Source organism: Octopus sinensis, linkage group LG14, assembly GCF_006345805.1.
Source record: "Octopus sinensis linkage group LG14, ASM634580v1, whole genome shotgun sequence".
Lineage (NCBI taxonomy): Eukaryota > Metazoa > Mollusca > Cephalopoda > Octopoda > Octopodidae > Octopus > Octopus sinensis.
This window is the reverse complement of record NC_043010.1, coordinates 15,731,359-15,752,209: the sequence shown is the minus strand read 5'-3', so window position 1 is coordinate 15,752,209 and position 20,851 is coordinate 15,731,359. Positions and strand designations below refer to the sequence as shown.

At 42.5% G+C, this 20,851-nt stretch overlaps 1 protein-coding gene across 2 annotated transcripts in view; it reads left to right on the top strand.

Moving 5' to 3' along the window:
- The window catches only part of LOC115219490 (PR domain zinc finger protein 10-like), a 32,627-nt gene extending 13,007 nt beyond the window's left edge, over positions 1-19,620 (top strand). For both annotated transcript variants that reach the window (XM_029789664.2, XM_036508661.1), the window contains exons 3-8: positions 7,334-7,486; positions 9,184-9,311; positions 10,119-10,283; positions 13,520-13,634; positions 14,724-14,927; positions 17,222-19,620. In XM_029789664.2, the coding sequence (XP_029645524.1) occupies positions 7,334-7,486; positions 9,184-9,311; positions 10,119-10,283; positions 13,520-13,634; positions 14,724-14,927; positions 17,222-19,263 (2,807 nt within the window). In that variant the 3' untranslated portion in view covers positions 19,264-19,620. The remainder of the gene's footprint in view (positions 1-7,333; positions 7,487-9,183; positions 9,312-10,118; positions 10,284-13,519; positions 13,635-14,723; positions 14,928-17,221) is intronic.
- Positions 19,621-20,851: the final 1,231 nt, after the last annotated feature.

Below are 20,851 nucleotides of genomic sequence, written 5' to 3'. Positions count from 1 at the left end.
CCAACCACATACAGGCTTGTATAATATACAGAGGTTTACAAGGTAAGTGTCTGCTTGAGTAGACTTATGTCATCTGAGTGGACCCATGGAGGGAGGTGAGGAATATTTAAAGGATCACCTCCCTCCGACAAGTCATCCTAACGAGACGTCTGCGTTGGCTGGGTCATGCCCTCCGTCGTCAACCAGGAGAATTCATTTACGAAGCAATTGCCCCAGCTCCCCTTCAGGGTTGGTGAAAGCGATGTAGTAGACAACGAAAAACCTGGCTGATGACAGTCAAGGCTGATCTGGAACCCAACCTACAAAGCAATTGGCCGAGCTCCCCTTCAGGGTTGGTGAAAGCGATGTGGTGGACAACGAAAAACCTGGCTGATGACAGTCAAGGCTGATCTGGAACCCAACCTCGGCCCCCATATCTACGACATTCGCCGCTGGAATAAGGAGTGGTTGGGGATTACGCGGTCGTTAGCTTCAAATTGCCAGGCCTGGTCGGCGTTTGTGAGAGATGCAGCATTGAGGATGAATGAAGCCCGCTCAACCCGCCCCGGGTGAATGCCGTAAGAAGAAGAAGAAGTGGACCCATGGCACAGAAATTTGTGGATATTGGGATATGTTTTGGAGCATTGTCTTTTGGCTCTGCCTTCCAGAAATGCCATGATTCGTGGGTTAGAATTCAGCCTGGTTTGCCAGCATTGGTTTCTTGTGTGAGATTTATTGTGACTGTTCAGGTGGTAGGGTTAGGCTCCACCCTTAGGAAATCCACTTCAACAAATTCCATTTGGCCTATGCAAGCTTGGAAAAGTGGACATTTAAAATGTTGATGATGATGACGATGATGATGATAATGATTGTGATTTGGTCTCAGGGATTTTTGGGTTTTTCAACATCAGGTCCCCTTGCCCAGTTGACTCAGCTGTTTTGTTTGTTTGTTCCTTCTCGAGCCATCCCTGGCTCATAAGGGCTGGTTTCTCGGTTTCTTGAAGTATAGGTTCCCCACCTGGACGGGATGCCGGTCTGTTGCAGGTGAGCTGCAAGATGCAGGAGGAAAGAGTGAGAGAAAGTTGTGGCGAAAGAGTCAGCAGAAGTTCGCCATTACCTTCTGCTGGAGCCGCGTGGAGCTTAGATGTTTTCACTCATAAACACACACATTGCCCGGTCTGAGATTCAAACCCGTGAACTCTTGACCGCGAGTCCGCTGCTCTAACCACTAGGCTATGTGCCTCCACGTCGACCCAGCTGGGTTGATCACGACTCAGTCTGCATTCCAATAATGTTAAACCTCTAATCTGCCCTCTTTATTCAAAGCCACCTAGTGGCCTTCAGTTGAGTTAATCAGCAAAGTAGAGTGAGAGAGAGAGAGAGGGGTGGGGAGCCCATTGCTTTTGCAAACCTCCCCACATTAGTGAGTTTGAGATGATTATTGTTAAGTTTGGACATCAGTAACTTGGTCCAAAGTACATCCTATAAACTAAAGCTACACTTCAGGGGCAAAAAAAGAAAAATGACTTTCTGACAACTCCACAATGTTCCACTAACTGGTTAGCAGTCGATAGTGTAGAACTTGCTGTCAGCCAGTAGAGAGGGAAAGAGTAAGGAATGCATGGTGCTGACTAGAAAGGAAGAAAGGATAAAGGCGGCATCATCTTTTTTGTGACTGAAAGTCTCTTATTTTGGGTGAAGGGAAGTGTTACTCCTTGGTCTGGCTGACACAAAATGCTCTCTGTTATATAGACAATGGTCAGTAATGTAGGTCAAACCCTAAACAAAGGACTGATGTTTCCTTGACCAGCACAGGTCCTTAGGGGGGTCAAGTGTTTTCCCATCAATCATTTGGTGCGGAGATGATTCCCCCCCCCCACTGCTTGTTTTGACAAGCAACAAGTGGGTAGATTTGGTTTCAAATCTCAGGCAGGGCCAACACTACTCTTTCTCGTGGCCAGGTGAAGGGAAGCGCTGCTTTTGGTCATGGCTGGCGCAAAAGAGGCTGTTGCCCCTTGGGCTGGCTGACACAAAAGAGGAAGAGATATAGACTATGGTCAGTAATTTAGTTGGAACCTTAAACAAAGGACTGATGTTTCCTTGACCAGCACAGATCCTTGGGGGGTCAAGTGTTTCTCCATGAATCATCTGGAGTGGAGAGCATCCCCTCCCACCTGCTTGTTTTGATAAGCAACAAGTGGGCAGATTTGGTTTCAAATCTCAGGCAGGGCCAACAAACTAAACCTTTGAACCCTCTTCCAGCTGTTGCTGTTGAGGAAATGAGCAAATAGAAGGGATCTGGTCAGATTGTGGCATTTGTCTTTACTGATATTGTTTGTTTAATCTCAGGTCAGCTATGATCAAAGGTATTCCAGTCATGGCCATTCCATTTTGTATTCAGACAGAGCGTATCGAGGAATACATTACATAAGAAGGTAGGCTATAATTAAGAGAGATTAGGTTACTATGTCTAGCAAGCCAAGTGACCACGTAGAAGCCTTCTTGTTGGCGTATGATATTGCTGCTGGAGATGGTGTTGATGGTAGATGTTGGATGGTTGGTGGTGTTGTGGTATGTTGTGGTTGCACTGGTGAGTGGGTGGGTGGTTTTGTGATTTCACTGGTGAAGTGCTTACAGCAGTTGGTGGTGGTTGTGGCAGTGAGTGGGTGGGGTGGTAGTGGTGGTGGTTGTGGCAGTGAGTGGGTGGTAGTGGTGGTGGTTGTGGGATGTAATGGAGGCAGTAGAAGCAAATTTATTTTTGGCACAAGATAAAGAAAAACATCAAAAATAAACTATTGTCCAAGATGAACAATGCTGACCACCAAAATAGATGGCCTGTACTGACCAATAAAAACCAAATACACAACAACAACACCACCACCACCAACAACAACAACAACAACAACAATAATAATAATCAGACCATTAATTATTGAACACACACACAGTCCAATGAACTAAAGATTATGCTTTGAAACCAACGAAAACCAGTTTGAAACTTGTTCCTATCAAACTTGATTGAATTGAAAATTATCTTCTAATTACGAAAAGTATTTTAATTAATTAATTTTTTTATTTTCTTAGTGTTTTTTTTTCTTTCTATTTTTGTTGTCTTCCACGTTTCCATGACAACATGAGTGTTGTTGGCTGCTATTGTTGTTTAGTACCAGGTCAGCCCTGGTCAAGTAGCTCTGTCATAAAAGACTTTCCACCCACGAGCATCATGTCTTTTTATACATATATACATATAGGTGCGGAAGTGGCAGTGTGATAAGTAGCTTGATTACCAACCACATGGTTCCGGGTTCGGTCCCACTGCGTGGCACCTTGGTCAAGTATCTTCTACTATAACCTCGGGCTGACCAAAGCCCTTGTGAGTGGATTTGGAAGACAGAAACTGAAGGAAGCCCGTTGTGTATATCATCATCATCATCATTTAACGTCCAGTTTCCATGCTAGCATGGGTTGGACGGTTCGACCGGAGTCTGATAAGTCATGGAGGCTGCACCAGGCTCTAGTCTGATTTGGCAGTGTTTCTACAGCTAGATGCCCTTCCTAATGCCAACCACTCCGTGAGTGTTTTTTACGTGCCAGCGGCACAGGAGCCAGAGTAGGCTGGGAAATGGCCACGATCGGTTGGTGCTTTTACGTGTCACCGACACGGATGCCAGTCAGGCGATGCTAGTATCTGCCACGTTCAGACAGTGCTTTTATATATATATATATATATATCAGAAGGTTTGGAGATGATGTACATGTATTTTATATTAGAAGAAATGAGGTACTCAGAAATTCGGATGATTTTATATTTACAGATATTTATTTGTATATTACATGTTTTTATACATCATATAACTTATATCATATATTAGCCCTTTCGTCCATTCTGGTGGAGTTTTCAAATTGAGCTAAGTTCTTGTGGCAAGATTTTGACCATTTTATAGTGTTATTGAGTATGTAGTGGTGGGGAGGGATATAAGATAGTACAAGAGGGTGATGAATGGGGAGAAAGTGAAAGAGAGCATGTGTGTGTGTGTTTTTGTCTCTGAAAGAGGTGTTAAAGAAAAAGAAGGAAAGGAAGAAAAGGGGGATAGGGAAGAAGAAAAAATTGTTTTGCTGGTTTCTTTTGTAGTTAGTCAGAATGTTTACTCCAAGCGGGGTCTAAGATCTTGGGGAAAAAATTTTACCATTTTATAGTGTTATTGAGTGTGTAGTGGTAGGGAGGGATATAAGATAGTACAAGAGGGTGATGAATGGGGAGAAAGTGAGAGAGAGCATGTATGTGTGTGTGTGTATATGTTTGTGTGTCTGTGGTTGTCCCCCCAACATCGCTTGACATCCGATGCTGGTGTGTTTATGTCCCCGTCACTTAGTGGTTCGGCAAGAGAGACCGATAGAATAAGTACTAGGCTTACAAAGAATAAGTCCTGGGATTGATTTGCTTGACTAAAGGCGGTGCTCCAGCATGACCGAAGTCAAATGACTGAAACAAGTAAAAGAATAAAAGAATATCAAAATTTGTACTGTCTAATGTATCCTTCTTTATGTAAGATAGCTGGTGTAGACATGGTTAAGAAGTTTGCTTCCTAATTTCAGGGTTTCGGGTTCAATTCCACTGCATGGCACCTCGGGCAGGCATCTTCTGCTGTAGCCTTTGGTCAACCTAAGCCTTGTTAGTAGATTTGGCAGATGGGAACTGAAAGAAGCCCATTGTGTACACACACACACATACACTTGCATACACATATGATGGAATCCCTTATCAAAGTCAATGTACGAGTGTTCAGTTTTTGCTGAATCAGCTGCTCAAGATATTTGTTTATAGGGGTCAAATGTCCATGCTGTACATCAGCTCCCTCTCTCCATCAAATCGACATTCCCTGAACAGGTGCTCAGTGTATCACATCAGATGTTGAAGTGGTTGCGGAGCAACATGTGCATCAGCCAGTCCAGGGATTGAAACCATGATCTCGCAATCATGAGCGCAACACCTTAACCCCTAGGCTGTATACCTCATGTGTGTGTGTTTGTGTTCCCTTGTCTTGATATCATTTGACAGTTTTAAAATGATAATCACTCTCATACAAGCAGTGTCGTTCATTTCCAGTATTCTGCAAAAACATGTCTGGCCTTGGGGAAAGATTAACTTGTTAGGAAACAAGTAAGGGTTGGTGACAGGAAGGGCATCTGGCCATAGAAAATCTGTCTAAATAAACTCTTGTTTGACCCTTACATCATCATCATCATCATCGTTTAACATCCGTTTTCCATGCTAGCATGGGTTGGACGATTTTGACTGAGGGCTGGTGAACCAGATGGCTGCACCAGGCTCCAATCTTGATTTGGCAGAGTTTCTACAGTTGGGTGCCTTTCCTAACACCAACCACTCCGAGAGTGTAGTGGGTGCTTTTTATGTGCCACCGACACGGGGGCCAGTCAGGTGATACTGGCAACGACCTCGCTCGAATCCTTTTACACATGTCCCCAGCACAGGTGCCAGTAAGGCGACTTTGGCAACGATCACACTCGAATGGTGCCCTTTTACGTGCCACGGGTATGGAAGCCAGTTGGCTGCTCTGGCAACGATCATGCTCGGATGGTGCTCTTGGCACCCTACTAGCATGGGCACAAGTGCCAGTAAGGCGACGCTAGTAACGATCACGCTTGAATGGTGCCCTTTAAGTGCCACTGGCACGAAAGCCGGTTAGCCGCATCAATGATCATGCTCGTATGGTGCTCTCTGCACCCTATCATGGTAAAAGTGGACGTTAAAGTGATGATGATGATGGTAGGATGTAGTGTGGTCTGAGGGTGATTTGGTTATTATTTCTAATAGGTCTAACAGGCTGTCATTGTTGTTGTTGAACCCCAGATCAGCTCTGAGTGGGTTTATGATCAGGCGAGATGATTTATATTGGCCCCTAATGACTGCAGGCTTAGCTGAGTACTTAAGAACCTCACTTCATAGTCATGTTCTGGTTTCAATCCTATGGTATGGCACCTTTGGCTACCTTTTTTTTTATATAACCTTAGGTTAAACCAAGCCTTGTGAATAAAATTGGCTAGATGGAAACCTGTTGGATGGATAGTGCATGTGACTGAAAGGTCCAACCATATTACAATTGTTTTGTGTTTGTGTTGTATTGATAGTGGGGGTTGTTTTTTATCCATCTTGTAATTTTGTGGGGTCGCATGGGGTTGGTGTTTGTATGGTTTGGATTTCCTCGATGTTTGTTGTAGGTTATGTTTTGATTTCTATCCACTTGTTTATTGTTCCATGTGTGTGTCCATTTAGGATGTCCAGTGTTATGTGTTGGTGGTTGTTCATATTCTGTTTGTTCTCTCCAAGTGTTATAGGTTGTTGGTTGTATGTATCGTGCTCGTCTTGCTGCTTGTGTGTTTGTCTTTGTGGGGTTTTGGGTTGATGGTCGTCTTTCATATTTTGTGTGTCTGTTTATTGGGGGGTTCGACAGCCTGAGGATTATGTTGGAGGGTGCATATGTCGGTGGAGTACTCAGCTGTCTATATGATAATTGAAAGAGGCGGTAGTTGAGGTGATTGGACAACTCTCTTTTACTCTTTTACTTGTTTCAGTCATTTGACTGCGGCCATGCTGGAGCACCACCTTTAATCGAGCAACTCGACCCCGGGACTTATTCTTTTGTAAGCCCAGTACTTATTCTATCGGTCTCTTTTTGCCGAACTGCTAAGTAACGGGGACATAAACACACAAGCATCGGTTGTCAAGCAATGCTAGGGGGACAAACACAGACACACAAACACACACACGCATATACATATATATACATATGTACGACAGGCTTCTTTCAGTTTCCGTCTACCAAATCCACTCACAAGGCTTTGGTCGGCCCGAGGCTATAGTAGAAGACACTTGCCCAAGGTGCCACGCAGTGGGACTGAACCCGGAACCATGTGGTTGGATGACAAGCTACTTACCACACAGCCACTCCTGTGCCTGAATGCTTATCATTGAAACTGTTGATGGATGATCTACTACCATCACCACCACCACTATCATCATCATCATCATTATCATCATCATCATAACCATATTGATTAATATTTGATTGTCTTCTAAAGCAGTGAGCTCCATAATTGTTAGAACGTTGGTTAAAAGTGCTTTTCGTTATTTCTTCTGACTCATTATGTTCTGAGTTCAAATTCTGCCTAAATTGATTTTGCGTTTCGTTCTTTCTTGGTCAATGAAATAAGTACCAGACGAGTACTGGGGGTGGTCGATGTGATTGACTGTCTCCTCCCGACTAAAACTGATGGTCTTGTGCCCAGATTTGAAACAAATATTTGATTCTTTTCTTTTTTTTTTCCCTTTAAGGGTGCCATGAATGTGGACGCAGCAATAATCGGGACTGCCCTGAACATGGACCCCTTCAAGACATTCCGGACAGGGTCATTCCTCCTATGGCCCACCTCACACTGCCAAAAGGACTAGTTATTCGACCAAATCTCAAGACTCATCCCCTAAAAGGTAAGGAAAGAAATGGTCAGACTATATTACCCTGTAAGGGGCATAGGGGCCAGTTTCCCAGTTTCTCTGGTATATATATATTCCTCCCTGGATGGGACGCTAGTCCTTCACAAGATTTACTCATTTTTACCAGCTGAGTGGACTGAAGCAATGTAAAAGAAGTGTTTTGCTCAAGAACACAAGACATTGCTTAGTCCAGGAATCAAAATCACAATCTTATGCTCGTAATTTCAATATCTTAATCGCCAAATCATGCACCTCCACTAGACAAAGAGATGGTTATACATTTTCCTGCTGGAGCCGGGAAAGGTGCTGTTGTTTAACCCTAGGTAAGCCCTAACCAAGCAGTCCTATGGTCAAAAGCATATCGGCTCTGAACATTCTGTCTTTTTAGGTATTATGTAAGACTATATTATCTAATATGGCCATTCCTGTTTCCAAGAATGATATTGTACGATTTGAGAGGAGATCTGGCAAAGGACTAAGGTATATGGTGCATTCATCATCATCATCATCGTTTAACGTCCGTTTTCCATGCTAGCATGGGTTGGATGGTTCGACCGGGGATCTGGGAAGCCAGAAGGCTGCGCCAGGCTCCAGTCTGATCTGGCAGCGTTTCTACAGCTGGATGCCCTTCCTAACGCCAACCACTCTGTGAGCATTACAATAGAATTAATATCCTGAAACCACAGTGCCATGTAAAGAGTGCTGGTGCCACGTACAAAGCACTGGTGCTGGTGCCACGTACAAAGCACTGGTGATGGCATCCTGTAAAAAAGTATCCTGTACACTCTATAAAGTGGTTGGCATTAGGAAGGGCATCCAGCTGTAGAAACCAAACCAAAACAGTCTATGGAACATTGTGTGGCTCCTGGCCTTGCCAGCTCCTGTCATTCCATCCAACCCATGCCTGTATAGAAAAATGGACACTAAATGATGATTTGACTACTATGTCTAACAGGTCCAGCGACCACGGTGAAACTCAATATGTGCCTATATCTAAGATTTTTTTAATGTAATGTGTCCTTCCCATTTTTTTGTTAAGATTGTGAAAGTGGGAGTGTGATTTGAAGGACATTTATTTGCCTCTTAGGTTCTTTTCGGTTTGAACGGCAGTTTTTTCTAGCGGTGTCATATGAAATTGTCACCCATAATTACGACCCTAGTATCGATCTATTGCATTTCAATCTGTTTTAGGGTTAGGGGTGGGGGGGAAGGTATCTTTTTTCTTCACAAATGTAAATAAACCCAATCTGTTTCTTAAACGAGGGGCATATTCATATGGCACAGATTGGTTTTTTACCTCAATAGACGTCATTGATTGGTTGAAATTGCAGAAATTGAAGAAAAAACAACAACAAATATCTTACAAACTATAGAATTTTCTCAATAAAGCCAAGAGAAAAAGATGTTTTATAAACACATTCTACCAGTATACGAAGTTTAAAATTTTTTAGTTACCTAGAAATTATGTTAAAAACTGCCGTTCAAACCGAAAAGATCCGACTCTTATTTCTAACCGGTTGAGTGGCTACTATCAAACTCCTTCATTGGCTCAAATGCTCATTTATTTGATGGAAATGCTGTCTCTGATGTGAAAGAGGTTCTTGAGCGGAAAGGAAAACTTATTTCTTTTAGTAATTTTGTTTTAAGTCCCACTTCATCATCAACTTCATGTTCCCTCATTCACTCTTCAGTTTCAGAAAGAGGAGTTTTTGCCAAACGTGTGATACCAGCACGTTCCAAATTCGGACCTGTTGTAGCCCCTCCTTTTCCAGCAGATGCCAATTACACACCTGTACAGACAAATTCACTTATTCTAAAGGTAAATTCAGTTATTTAAAAAAAAAAAATTTTGGATTGCTTGTTTTATTGTTGTTGTCTTTAATTAGTTTTATAAGTTACCAAAAATGAGGACGGTGCTTTGAACGATGAGATTGACAAAATTTTGGTCAGTTTGAAATCTCTCGGTCAATGTCCATAGAAATACATCATCATCGTTTAACGTCCGCTTTCCATGCTAGCATGGGTTGGACAGTTCAACTGGGGTCTGGGAAGCTAGAAAGCTGCAACAGGCCCAGTCTGATCTGGCAGTGTTTCTACAGCTGGATGCCCTTCCTAACGCCAACCACTCTGTGAATGTAGTAGGTGCTTTTTACGTGCCACCGGCGCTGGCAAACGGCCATGATCAGATGGTGCTTTTTACGTGCCACCGGCACGGGGGCCAGGCGAGGCTGGCAAACGGCCACGATCGGATGGTGCTTTTTACATGCGACAGAATATTCCTTACACTCTGTTTGTTTGCTTATGTATGTGTGTGTGTGTGTGTGTGTGTGTGTGTGTGGTATTTGGCTGCTATTTCTAGCAGATTGAACAACTATGTAGAGCAGTCGTGGGTAAACTGCAGCCTGCAGTGCTTTCTGAATGACGCAGCAATGAAAAATTACCTCAAATTCTTTTAGTAGTGTGGCCGCTATGAAATAGTTGCCCATGCTTGATGTAGCACTTCCCTTAATTGGCTCTAGAAACTCCCTTTCTTGTCTGATTAGACAAAGTGTACCCTGCGTGATATACACCAATGGATTGTGGAACTGTCCTGTCTCACTGTCTCTTTGCCATTGTCCATTTCTAGGTATTTAATGGTGGAGAATCTATTCAGTCGGTGGTCACACTGGACATGACTGATAACGGTCAGTGCAACTGGATGATGTTTGTACGGTCTGCCTGTCTAGCTGACACGCAACAGAATCTAGAAGCTTACCAGTGTGATGGAAAAATATATTTTGTAGCAATTCGGGTAAGTATGTTTTAGAATTTTTGTGTGTGTTTATATATGGATATTTGTGTTATGTATGCATGTATTTGAGCGTTTGAGGAGTGGATGTCTATGTGTGCATCTGCATGAATGCAGTGTGTGTATGTGTACCAACATACTTATGTGACAGATGTGGGGGTATATATATATATGTGTGTGTGTGTGTGTGTGGAGGCACAATGGCCCAGTGGTTAGGGCAGCGAACTCGCGGTCGTAGGATCGCAGTTTTGATTCCCAGGCCGGGCGTTGTGAGTGTTTATTGAGCAAAAACACCTAAAGCTCCATGAGGCTCCAGCAGGGGGTGGTGGCGATCCCTGCTGTACTCTTTCGCCACAACTTTCTCTCACTCTTTCTTCTGTTGGCCTGCTCGCTTAGCCAGCGGGGTGGCGTCATTTGAAGGCTAAAAACAATGCGCTTCGCATTATGACCAGGAATGTGTAGCAACATCTGATAGCCTGGTCGGTCACGGTGATATATATGTATATATATATATATATATATATATATATATATATACATACAGGGGTAGGACAAAATTATGGAAACACCTTAAAATTTCAAACAAATTTATTTTAATATTGGGTAGGACTGCCTTTGGCAGTAATTACAGCTTGAATTCCACAGAGTATGGACTCATACAAAGTTTGAATTGTTTCCAAAGGAATTTTTCTCCATTCTTCAGCTAAAACAGTCTCCAGTTCTTGTAGTGATGATGGTAGAGGATACCGACTCCTTACTTGTTTTTCTAAAATATTGAGATCTTTGTGCCATTCAGTAATGATTTTAGCCGTGTGAATTGGTGCATTATCATCCTGAAAGATTGCATTTCCCCTGGAATGCTTAAATAGTCTTGTCTATTAATTTTATCATGAAGGGAAACCATTGGGCCAGCGGATTTCCAAGATAGAGCCCCTCAGATCATCACAGATCCTCCTCCATGTTTAACAGTTGGAAGAAGGCAGTCTGGGTCAAATGCTTCTCTTGGCTGTCTCCACATATATACTTGAGCATGGTTGGAAATAAGGTAAAGGATGACTCATCCAAGAAAATAACATTCTTCCACACTCTAAAGACCAATTTTGTAGGTTTTTTACTCCACTCTAAACGCTTTGCAACGTTTGTTTTTGAAAGTAGTGGTTTTCTGATTGCAGCTCTCCCATGAAATCCAGCTTTGTGCAGCTCCTGGCAAACAGTTTTTGTGGAAACTGGGTCCTCAAGGTGTTCATTAAGCACTGCAGTAATTTTGAAAGCTGTAGAGTCTGACGGTTACTATCTGAAAGTTTTGGTTTTCCTCCGTGGTTTTGTTTTGATGAGGAGGTTTTTCCCTCTTTCTCAAAGGCTGTCGTTACTTTCGAGACAGTACTTCTTGATACAGCAAACATTTCGGCTGTTTTCGTTATGCCAGTTCCTGCCATATGAGCACCAACAATTTGACCTCTTTGAAAGTCTGATAGATCTGTCGTTTTAATGGATTTTAATTACCTTTTTCTGATGATATCTGAAAAGAAACAGCAAATTTAGCAAAACATATTGAGCAACACTGATAATAAATCAAAAAACATTAAAATAAATGAGATTTTGACGGTTTTACAGATATTTCAAAATTATGATGCTAGGTGTTTCCATTATTTTTTCTAACCCCTGTATATATATATATATATATATATATATACACACACACACACAGGGTTGACCAAAAGTCACCTGACATTAAATCAAAATTTCATAAATTCTATCTAATTCTATATTGACTCGAATGGAAAAATGTGTTGCTCAGGAAGGACTTCAGTTTGAACAATTTTCATGATGTTTCATATTTAGATATCATCATCATCATCATCATCGTTTAACATCCGCTTTCCATGCTAGCATGGGTTGGACGGTTCAATTGGGGTCTGGGAAGCCCGAAGGCTGCATCAGGTCAGTCAGATCTGGCAGTGTTTCTATTAAATTCATTCAGTTGTTAAACATAAATAAATCTTGGAATTAAATAGTTTTGATTTACTGTCAGATGACTTTTGGCCAACCCTGTATATACAAGAGTTATGGAAAGGAGTATGGGAAATCCAGGCTACTTATGTTTCATAACGAGTGAAACCGCAGAGGTGGTAAAGTCCAAGTGAGGTGTATACTGCTGGCTACTCTTCAGGCCAAGAATATCTTGATTAGATTAAAGGCTACATTGTTGCAAGGAGGTACATGTTGATGGTGGAGACACATGGCCTAATGGTTGGAGCAGTGGACTCGCGGTCGAGGGATCGCAGGTTCGAATCTCAGACCGGACGATGTGTGTGTTTATGAGCGAAACACCTAAGCTCCACACGGTTCCGGCAGAAGGTAATGGCGAACTTCTGCTGACACTTTCGCCACAACTTTCTCTCACTCTTTCCTCCTGCATCTTGCAGCTCACCTGCGACGGACCGGCGTCCCGTCCAGGTGGGGAACCTATACGCCAAGGAAACCGGGAAACCGGCCCTTATGAGCCAGGCGAGGCTCAAGAAGGAACAAACAACAAAGAAGAAGAAGAAGGAAGCCAGAGGGTTGCATCAGGTTCCTGTCGTCTGTTTTAGCACGATTTCTATGGCTGGATGCACTTCCTAACAACAACCACTTTACATAGTGTACTGAGAGATTTTAATGTGTCACCAGGGTGGGTGCTTTTTATGTATATGTAATGTTGAGGTACTACAACAAAACAGCTCAATTTATCTTTGGAGCACTAAGAGTACCATACGAGTGCGATCGTTGCCTGGCCAACAAACTGACCTTCATGCCGGTGGCACATTAAGCGCACAATTCGAGCGTGATCGTTACCACGTCGCCTCACTAGCACTTGTGCTGGTGGCATGTGAAACATTCGAGCGAGGACCTCGCCAGTGCTGCTGGACTGGCTCCTGTGCAGGTGGCACGTAAAAAGCACCATTTGGACGTGGCCGTTGCCAGTACCACCAAACTGGCCCTCGTGCTGGCAGCACGTAAAAGCACCCACTACACTATCAGAGTGGTTGGCGTTAGGAAGGGCATCCAGCTGTAGAAACTCTGCCAGATTAACACTGGAGCCTGGTGCAGCCAGTCCTCAGTCAAATCGTCCAACCCATGCTAGCATGGAAAGCAGACGTTAAATGATGATGATGATGATTGAAAGTGTAATGTGTGCATGTTCTGTTTGAGTATCCATAGTAACTTAATCCTTGTTTCTCCCTGTTCCTTTCTCACAGACAATACACATTGGAGACGAACTGAGGGTGGGCTATGCTGCCAACTATGCTCGGCTGATGCTGGAGAAGAGTTGTCTAACCGTCTCTGATTCGGTCCTCTCCGATATCAACACAGGTAATCAATTTAAACTAATTTAGCAAAGTAGCTAAACTAATTAACGACAACAATTACCACCACCACCACCACCACCACCACTACTACTACTACTGGAGGGACTGTGACTTTTGGCACTATTAATACTGCTGCAGTTACTACTACTACTACAAGTTGCTTCCACTACCACTACTACTACTACTGTTGCTGCTGCTGCTGTTTTATCCATTAGTTCCATAGCTGCAATGTTTTTGATGTTTTGGTTTGTTTTACACCTGTCCCTTTGTTGCAGCTAATCACTGAACTGTGGGGGATAGAGAGGAACCTGTTTTGTCAGCCAAGCAGACTGTTGTAAGCAGAGTTATGTGCCTTACACTATTTTATTGCAAAACAGGTGCAAGAATATTTTGTTGCTCTTTTAGGCTGATGCAAGTAGTGTTGCATATCCTAAATTGGACAATGAGACAAAACTCTCAACAGGATGTGTGTCGAAAAAGTTACAGTAAGGTTTGAACTCATGAACAAAGAGTAGTGGTCTGGATCTTTAACCTCTCAGTTATTGTTGTTGTTGTTGTTTAGCTTCAGGTTGTCCCTGATTGAGCAAGCTCTGATGATCAAAGGAACTTCATCCATGGCCTTCAGCCTCTCATCCATCTATCCATCCTCTCATTTATTCATTTGTTTGTTATTTCATTTACCTCTGTCTGTCTGTCTATCTATCTACCTACTTATCCATCCATCCACCTGTTTATCCACCTGTCTGTCTACTTGTCTATCCACCTGTCTGTCTACTTGTCTATCCACCTGTCTATCTACCTGTCTATCCACCTGTCTATCTACCTGTCTGTCTACCTGTCTATCTACCTGTCTGTCTACCTGTCATCCACCTGTCTGTCTATCTGTCTATCTACCTGTCTGTCTACCTGTCCATCCATCTATCCACCTGTCTGTCCACCTGTCTCTCTACCTGTCTATCCACCTGTCTGTCTACCTGTCTATCAACCTGTCTATCCATCCATCCATCCATCCATCTACGTACCTATGTGCCTGCTTGTCTTTCATAGTTTCTTTCTTTCTTTCTAATATGATTCCTGCACTGTGTACCTCCAGGTTCCGGCATCAGCGAGGACTCCAGTGTTGAGTCTCACACCGTACAACAGGACAACTCATATGATGAAGGAATGGAGACTGTTTCCACAGAGTCCGATGTCAAAGGAGAACTGCCTCAGCTACCATTTCCTTCTGATGTTGTTAGAGTCTTGGAGAGAAGTCGACCACGACGGCATTTCAGTTTCACTTCGTCACGCGCCACCGGTCAGTCTTCAACTCTTTTCCTTTTATCACTATCATCATCATCATCGCCACCTTCATCACCATCGTCATTATCATCACCATCACCTTCATCACCACCACCACCACCACCACCATCATCATCATCATTACCTCTATTTTAATTCCTCCTTTCATGCTGGTATGGATTGGACAGTTTGACAGGATCTGCCAAGCCAGAGGAATATGTCGTCCTCCAATGATTCAGTTTCGGCATGATTTCTACTGCTGGATACCCTTCCTTACAGCAAGTACTAATATCGATCTATTGCATTTCAATCTGTTTTAGGGTTAGGGGTGGGGAAAGGGTATCTTTTTTCTTCACAAATGTAAATAAACCCAATCTGTTTCTTAAACGAGGGACATATTCATACGGCACAGAATGTTTTTTACCTCAGTAGACGTCACTGATTGAAATTGCAGAAATTGAAGGAAAAAAAACAACAAATATCTTACAAACCATAGAATTTTCTCAATAAAGCCAAGAGAAAAAGATGTTTTATAAACACATTCTACCAGTATACGAAGTTTAAAATTTTTTAGTTACCTAGAAATTATGTTAAAAACTGCCGTTCAAACCGAAAAGATCCCTCGTTTGACCTGGTGCAATGAACCAGATGACTGTGTTGAGTTCCAGTTAGTGTGTGCATTAGTGTGGCTTCTGTGGCTGGATGCCCTTCCTAACACTGACCCCTTTATGGAGTATACTGGCTGCTTTCTTTTCATGGCACCAAAACAATTTAGATCACCAAGTAACCCACAATACAAGACGACCCGGGGGCTGTTACAGGAGACACTTGCTCAAGGTACCACAAAGATATGCTTATGCATTTGTTTACAATTCAAAATCAAAATCAAAATCGAAATCGATCAACATCAATGGAATTTGTAGCTGTGATACCAGTGGCACGTAAGAGAACCACCTGAATGTGGCCGTAGCCAGCGCTGCCCTGACCGGCCTCTGTGCCAGTGGCACGTAAAAAGCACCATCCGATCGTGGCCGTTGCCAGCCTCGTCTGGCGTCCGTGCCGGTGGCATGCAAAAAGCACCCACTATACTCACGGAGTGGTTTGCGTTAGGAAGGGCATCCAGCTGTAGAAACACTGCCAGATCTATAACATAGACATATGTGGGTACATACATACATAGTTATGCGACTCTGTGTGTGTGTGTGTGTGTGTGTGTGTGTGTATATATACAGTGATGGATTTGAGGGCTTCATTTATTTATGAATTGATTTCTTAATTGCACAGTGAATAGGTCGCGGCCTCAAAGCAACGAAAATATTTTGACAAATTAAATTTAAATGTTGAAGTGAATCTAACGGATTTTGTGTGTTTCTTAAAAGGCTTACAAACACCTTCCACGCTGCATTGTATTTTTAAATACATCTTCTCTAAAAAAGTCTACATGAGTTACTTCCCTTCATAATGTGAGTTACCAAAGCGAGAATATAAGCTCACTCCAAAACTTCTTTCGATAATGACTTAATTAATTATACACATAATATGGCAAACACTGTAACTTCAATTAATCAGAACTATATCTGTGGAACTATTATTGTATTCAGACTAACTAATCACCATTCCACGAAAGAACAAAGGCAAGGTTGACAACTCGGATCTTTTCGGTTTGAACGGCAGTTTTTTCTAGCGGTGTCATATATGAAATTGTCACCCAAAATTATGACCCTAGTATCGATCTATTGCATTTCAATCTGTTTTAGAGTTAGGGTTAGGGGTGGGGGAAGGGTATCGTTTTTTCTTCACAAATGTAAATAAACCCAATCTGTTTCTTAAACGAGGGACATATTCATACAGCACAGAATGTTTTTTTTTACCTCAATGTTTTTGCTCAATAAACACTCACAACGCCCGGTCTGGGAATCGAAACTGCGATCCTACGACCGCGAGTCCGCTGCCCTAACCACTGAGCCATTGTGCCTCCACACACACACACACACACACACACATCTACTGGTGACTGCTTGTTGAGTTCAGATTGTGAGGATTTCTATGTCTATCACAGGATGCATAAGTTAGCCTGGTGTATGTTCATCTACAGACAGCTTATGAAGTATTTCGCCTGGAATGTTAATCCCTTTTTATTTTGATATTTGATGACACACATACACACAAACAAAAGAGAGAGAGAGAGAAAGAAAGAGAGAAACAGTGAGAAGAAGAGAAAGAGAGAGAGGTGATATGTGGTAGGTAAGCTGTGGTAATGTTTTTTAAAAGAATGTGCTGATAATTTGTATTTTTTGGCGTTGCTTGCAGGTTCAAAGAGTTCAGTTGCTGCAAAAGTTTGCAAAGAAAACATCTCTATCGACAACGTCATCCATGGTACCAAAAGCAAAGATTTGAAAATTGAGAGAAACGTTGACGTTCGTTCAAGTGCAACTCCACTGGAAGCCGGCGGCATCGGTAACCAAAATCTGAAACGCGTCACCCGGTCTTCTAAAGCAACGTTTGGTCAGATGTTACTTGGCACTAGTGACACAGATGACGTAGGTTCGAAAATTACCAAGCTAGCCTTGATCTCCCCTCCTTCAGTGATGCGGAAACGTAGCCGGAAGAATGAGTGTGTCTCGTGTAAGCTGGAAAGGAGGGGAGGCCATGGTGGAGGTAACAACAATAACTGTAGTAGTGGCGGTAGTGGAAGAATGTGTGCACATGGGCGGAAAGTGTTGCATCGATGCACAACAGAAAACTGCAGTAAAGTGTTCGTGTCGAAGTTCCTTCTTGATCGACATATGCTCATTCACAGTGCACCACGAAACCACAAATGTTTTTTCTGCGAGAAGTCTTTTGGCCGGCGTGATCACCTGACATCACACCTGAACACTCACAAGCCGGACAAGCCAACATGGGTGTGTAAACAGTGCGGCAAGCAATACATATCCCGCTTTATGCACAAGACACACATGGCAATGCATGCAGCAGAGAAGGGTAAGATTAACAACTGTCCGATCTGCAATAAGAAATACGACAACAAGGATGATCTCTTACTACATCTGAAGATCCACGGTGGGATTGTTTACCCGAAGGGCCTTGACAAAACCCATAAGTGCTTGGAGTGCAGCAAGGTTTTTGCAAAGAGGAAAGACATGAAACGCCATCTGGTGGTACATTCTCGCAAGAAGGAATATAAGTGCATTTACTGTTCGCAGCTTTTTAGTCGTCGGGGTCATTTGAACCTGCATTTCCAGCGGTTCCACAGCCACCCGGCAGACTGCGGAGAAATCTGTAGCAGCAGCAGCAGTAGTGTCAGCACGAATGCTGTTTCTTTGCCAGCTGAGTTGTTAGAGTCGTGTCACCATGACGCCAACCGAGATGAGCCTCACCTTGCCAATGTGTTGATTCCCGATGCCAGTAGTGACAGCTTGGTTGCCGAGACAACAAACACCAATCCAGTCAGTACAAGTGATGTTGCTATGGCTGCAACATTGCCCGACTCAAATTCAACAAAATGTGACGATGATGAAGATGATGATGAGGATGACGACGACGATGACGATGACGATGTAGTAGGTGATGACGAAAGTAAGATGTCACCCCCTCCACAGACTGCCCTCTCTCGGTTGTCCATTTCTGACAAAGACTTTTCTCCTGAAGAAGTTGAATCAATGAAATTGTACAAGTCCAGTTTCAATCCCACCCTTTTCTCCAAGAATCCATTTGAAAAAGCAAGTTGCAGTGAAGTCCCAGGGTTGTCATCAGACGTCATTCAGTATGTCAGCACTGATTCTAGTCAATCAACTGCTTCCAGAGGGGTTCCTCGTCCAGCATCAGGCACTGTCCCACCATCATCCCCTGTCAGTAGCCATCAACATCAACAGGGGTGTAGTACTACCTATCCCTGCACACCTGAGAAATCTGGTTTGGCATCATCAACTGCAACTGTTTCTCCCCCACTGTTGTCCTTGTCGAACATTGAAACCACTGAGCAGCATTTGTATAATGTACAGAAAAAACAGTTATACACCCCTGGTACGGTCCCAGCAGCCACATCTCTATCGGATACCCAGTTGAACAAGGACAGCCTACTGACCCCGTCTTCTGCCCCTGATTTTGACACCACCACTGCCACTGGAGCAAAGTCACAGCACAGAGAAGGAGACAGACGCTTGGCAGCGTGCCAGAAGTACCTAGAGCAGTTGCAGCTGTATCGTGAAGGACTGGCACCTCAACCCAACCAAGATAAAACCCTCTCAGCTCCAGACGTCACGTGTGAATCTTCGTCCTCGATGTGGCCCGCCGATGCCACAGACAGCAAGCAATTGTCCATTGTCGACCATACGAACACCAAATCATTTTAAACCGATGAATCAACACTCAAATAGCAACAACAGCAACAACGACAACAACAATGTCGATGATTGATGATAATGACAACAACAAATTGTTATAATAAAAACAACTAATCATTACCAAAAATAACATTAATAATAATAATAGTAATAACTTTAATAACAAAGACTTATAACTTAATCATGAGAACCACAAAGGCTTTTGTGGAAAGAACAAAAACTTAAGTCACGCCTGCATTTGACCAGCATTTATTTTCTTGATGACTTTGCTGGTAGTATGTATGGGCTATATATATATATATATATATATAGGGAGAGTTTACGAAAAAACAAAAGATGAAGACAGGTGGTGTACAAAACAAACAGATGTATTAGTATAACGCTCAGGAATAGAAAAAGTCTTTTACATTTCGAGCCTACGCTCTTTTACAGAAAGGGACACAGAAAAAACAAGGAGAGAAAAAAAATGTGTGTAGTGGCTATCATGGCGAGCTGCTGTCACCATGATAGATCGTGATAGATCATGATAGATCATCATCACCAGCTGTTGTTGCTATATATATATATATATATATATATATATATAATATATATATATATATATATATACACACACACACATACATACATAAATATATATATGTAGATGGAACTGTAAGATATTTTTAACTTGGTTTGGATGGGGTCATGTCAATTCTCTCACTCCGCTATTTTTATCATTGTAATAATCATTTCTTATTTTAGAACAGGGCCAGTAATTTTGAGGGGACAGGGGAAGTCGATTGCATTGACTCCTAGCGCTCAGTTGGTATTTATTTTATTGACCCTGAAAGGGTGGAAAGGCAAAGTCAACCTCAGCGGCAGTTTTGAACTTAGAATATCAAAGAACTGGAAGAAATGCTGCCAAACATTTTGTCCGGCACGGTTATGATTCTGCCAGCTCGACAACTCATTTTATTAATATAATAAATAACAATAATTGTAATTAAGAAAACAAAGATAAATCTACCTTGTCAGCAAACCATTTTGGAAAAGTGATATCTTCTATGATCAGGAAATGTCTAACTGTTTTATAGGGAAAAAATTATATGATATACAATAAAGGCAGACGAGGGAAGGCTCTTACTTGTGTTGCTAGGCTTGCTTGAAATAGCAACCAAATCTCTGATAAATCACATAGTCTAAAGGACACATTGCACAATGCCTTGTCTTGGCTCCTCAGTTCCTTGTTTGAGTTGTAGGGGTGCCATTGTGACGTAGTGTATTCTTGGGTATATTTTTGACCTGGTGGAGCCCATCACTCTTCAGATGTGATCTTAGTTGATTTCTTCCAAAAGAGAGCAAGTCAGTCAGACAGAAACAGAAAATGACAAAAAAAAAAAAGAATTGATCCAGTATATGACTGGTACTTTATTTATCAATCAAAATAATAATAATAATAATAATAAAAGGCAAATTGAGTCTGGTGGGATTTGAACTTGAGCTGGAATGATTACCACAAGCAATCTATCTGACACTCTAATGACACTATCAATCGGCTGCTCAGATTACATAATGTAGTCCAAGATACACTGTGCCTAGAGAAAAGAAGTTTCAG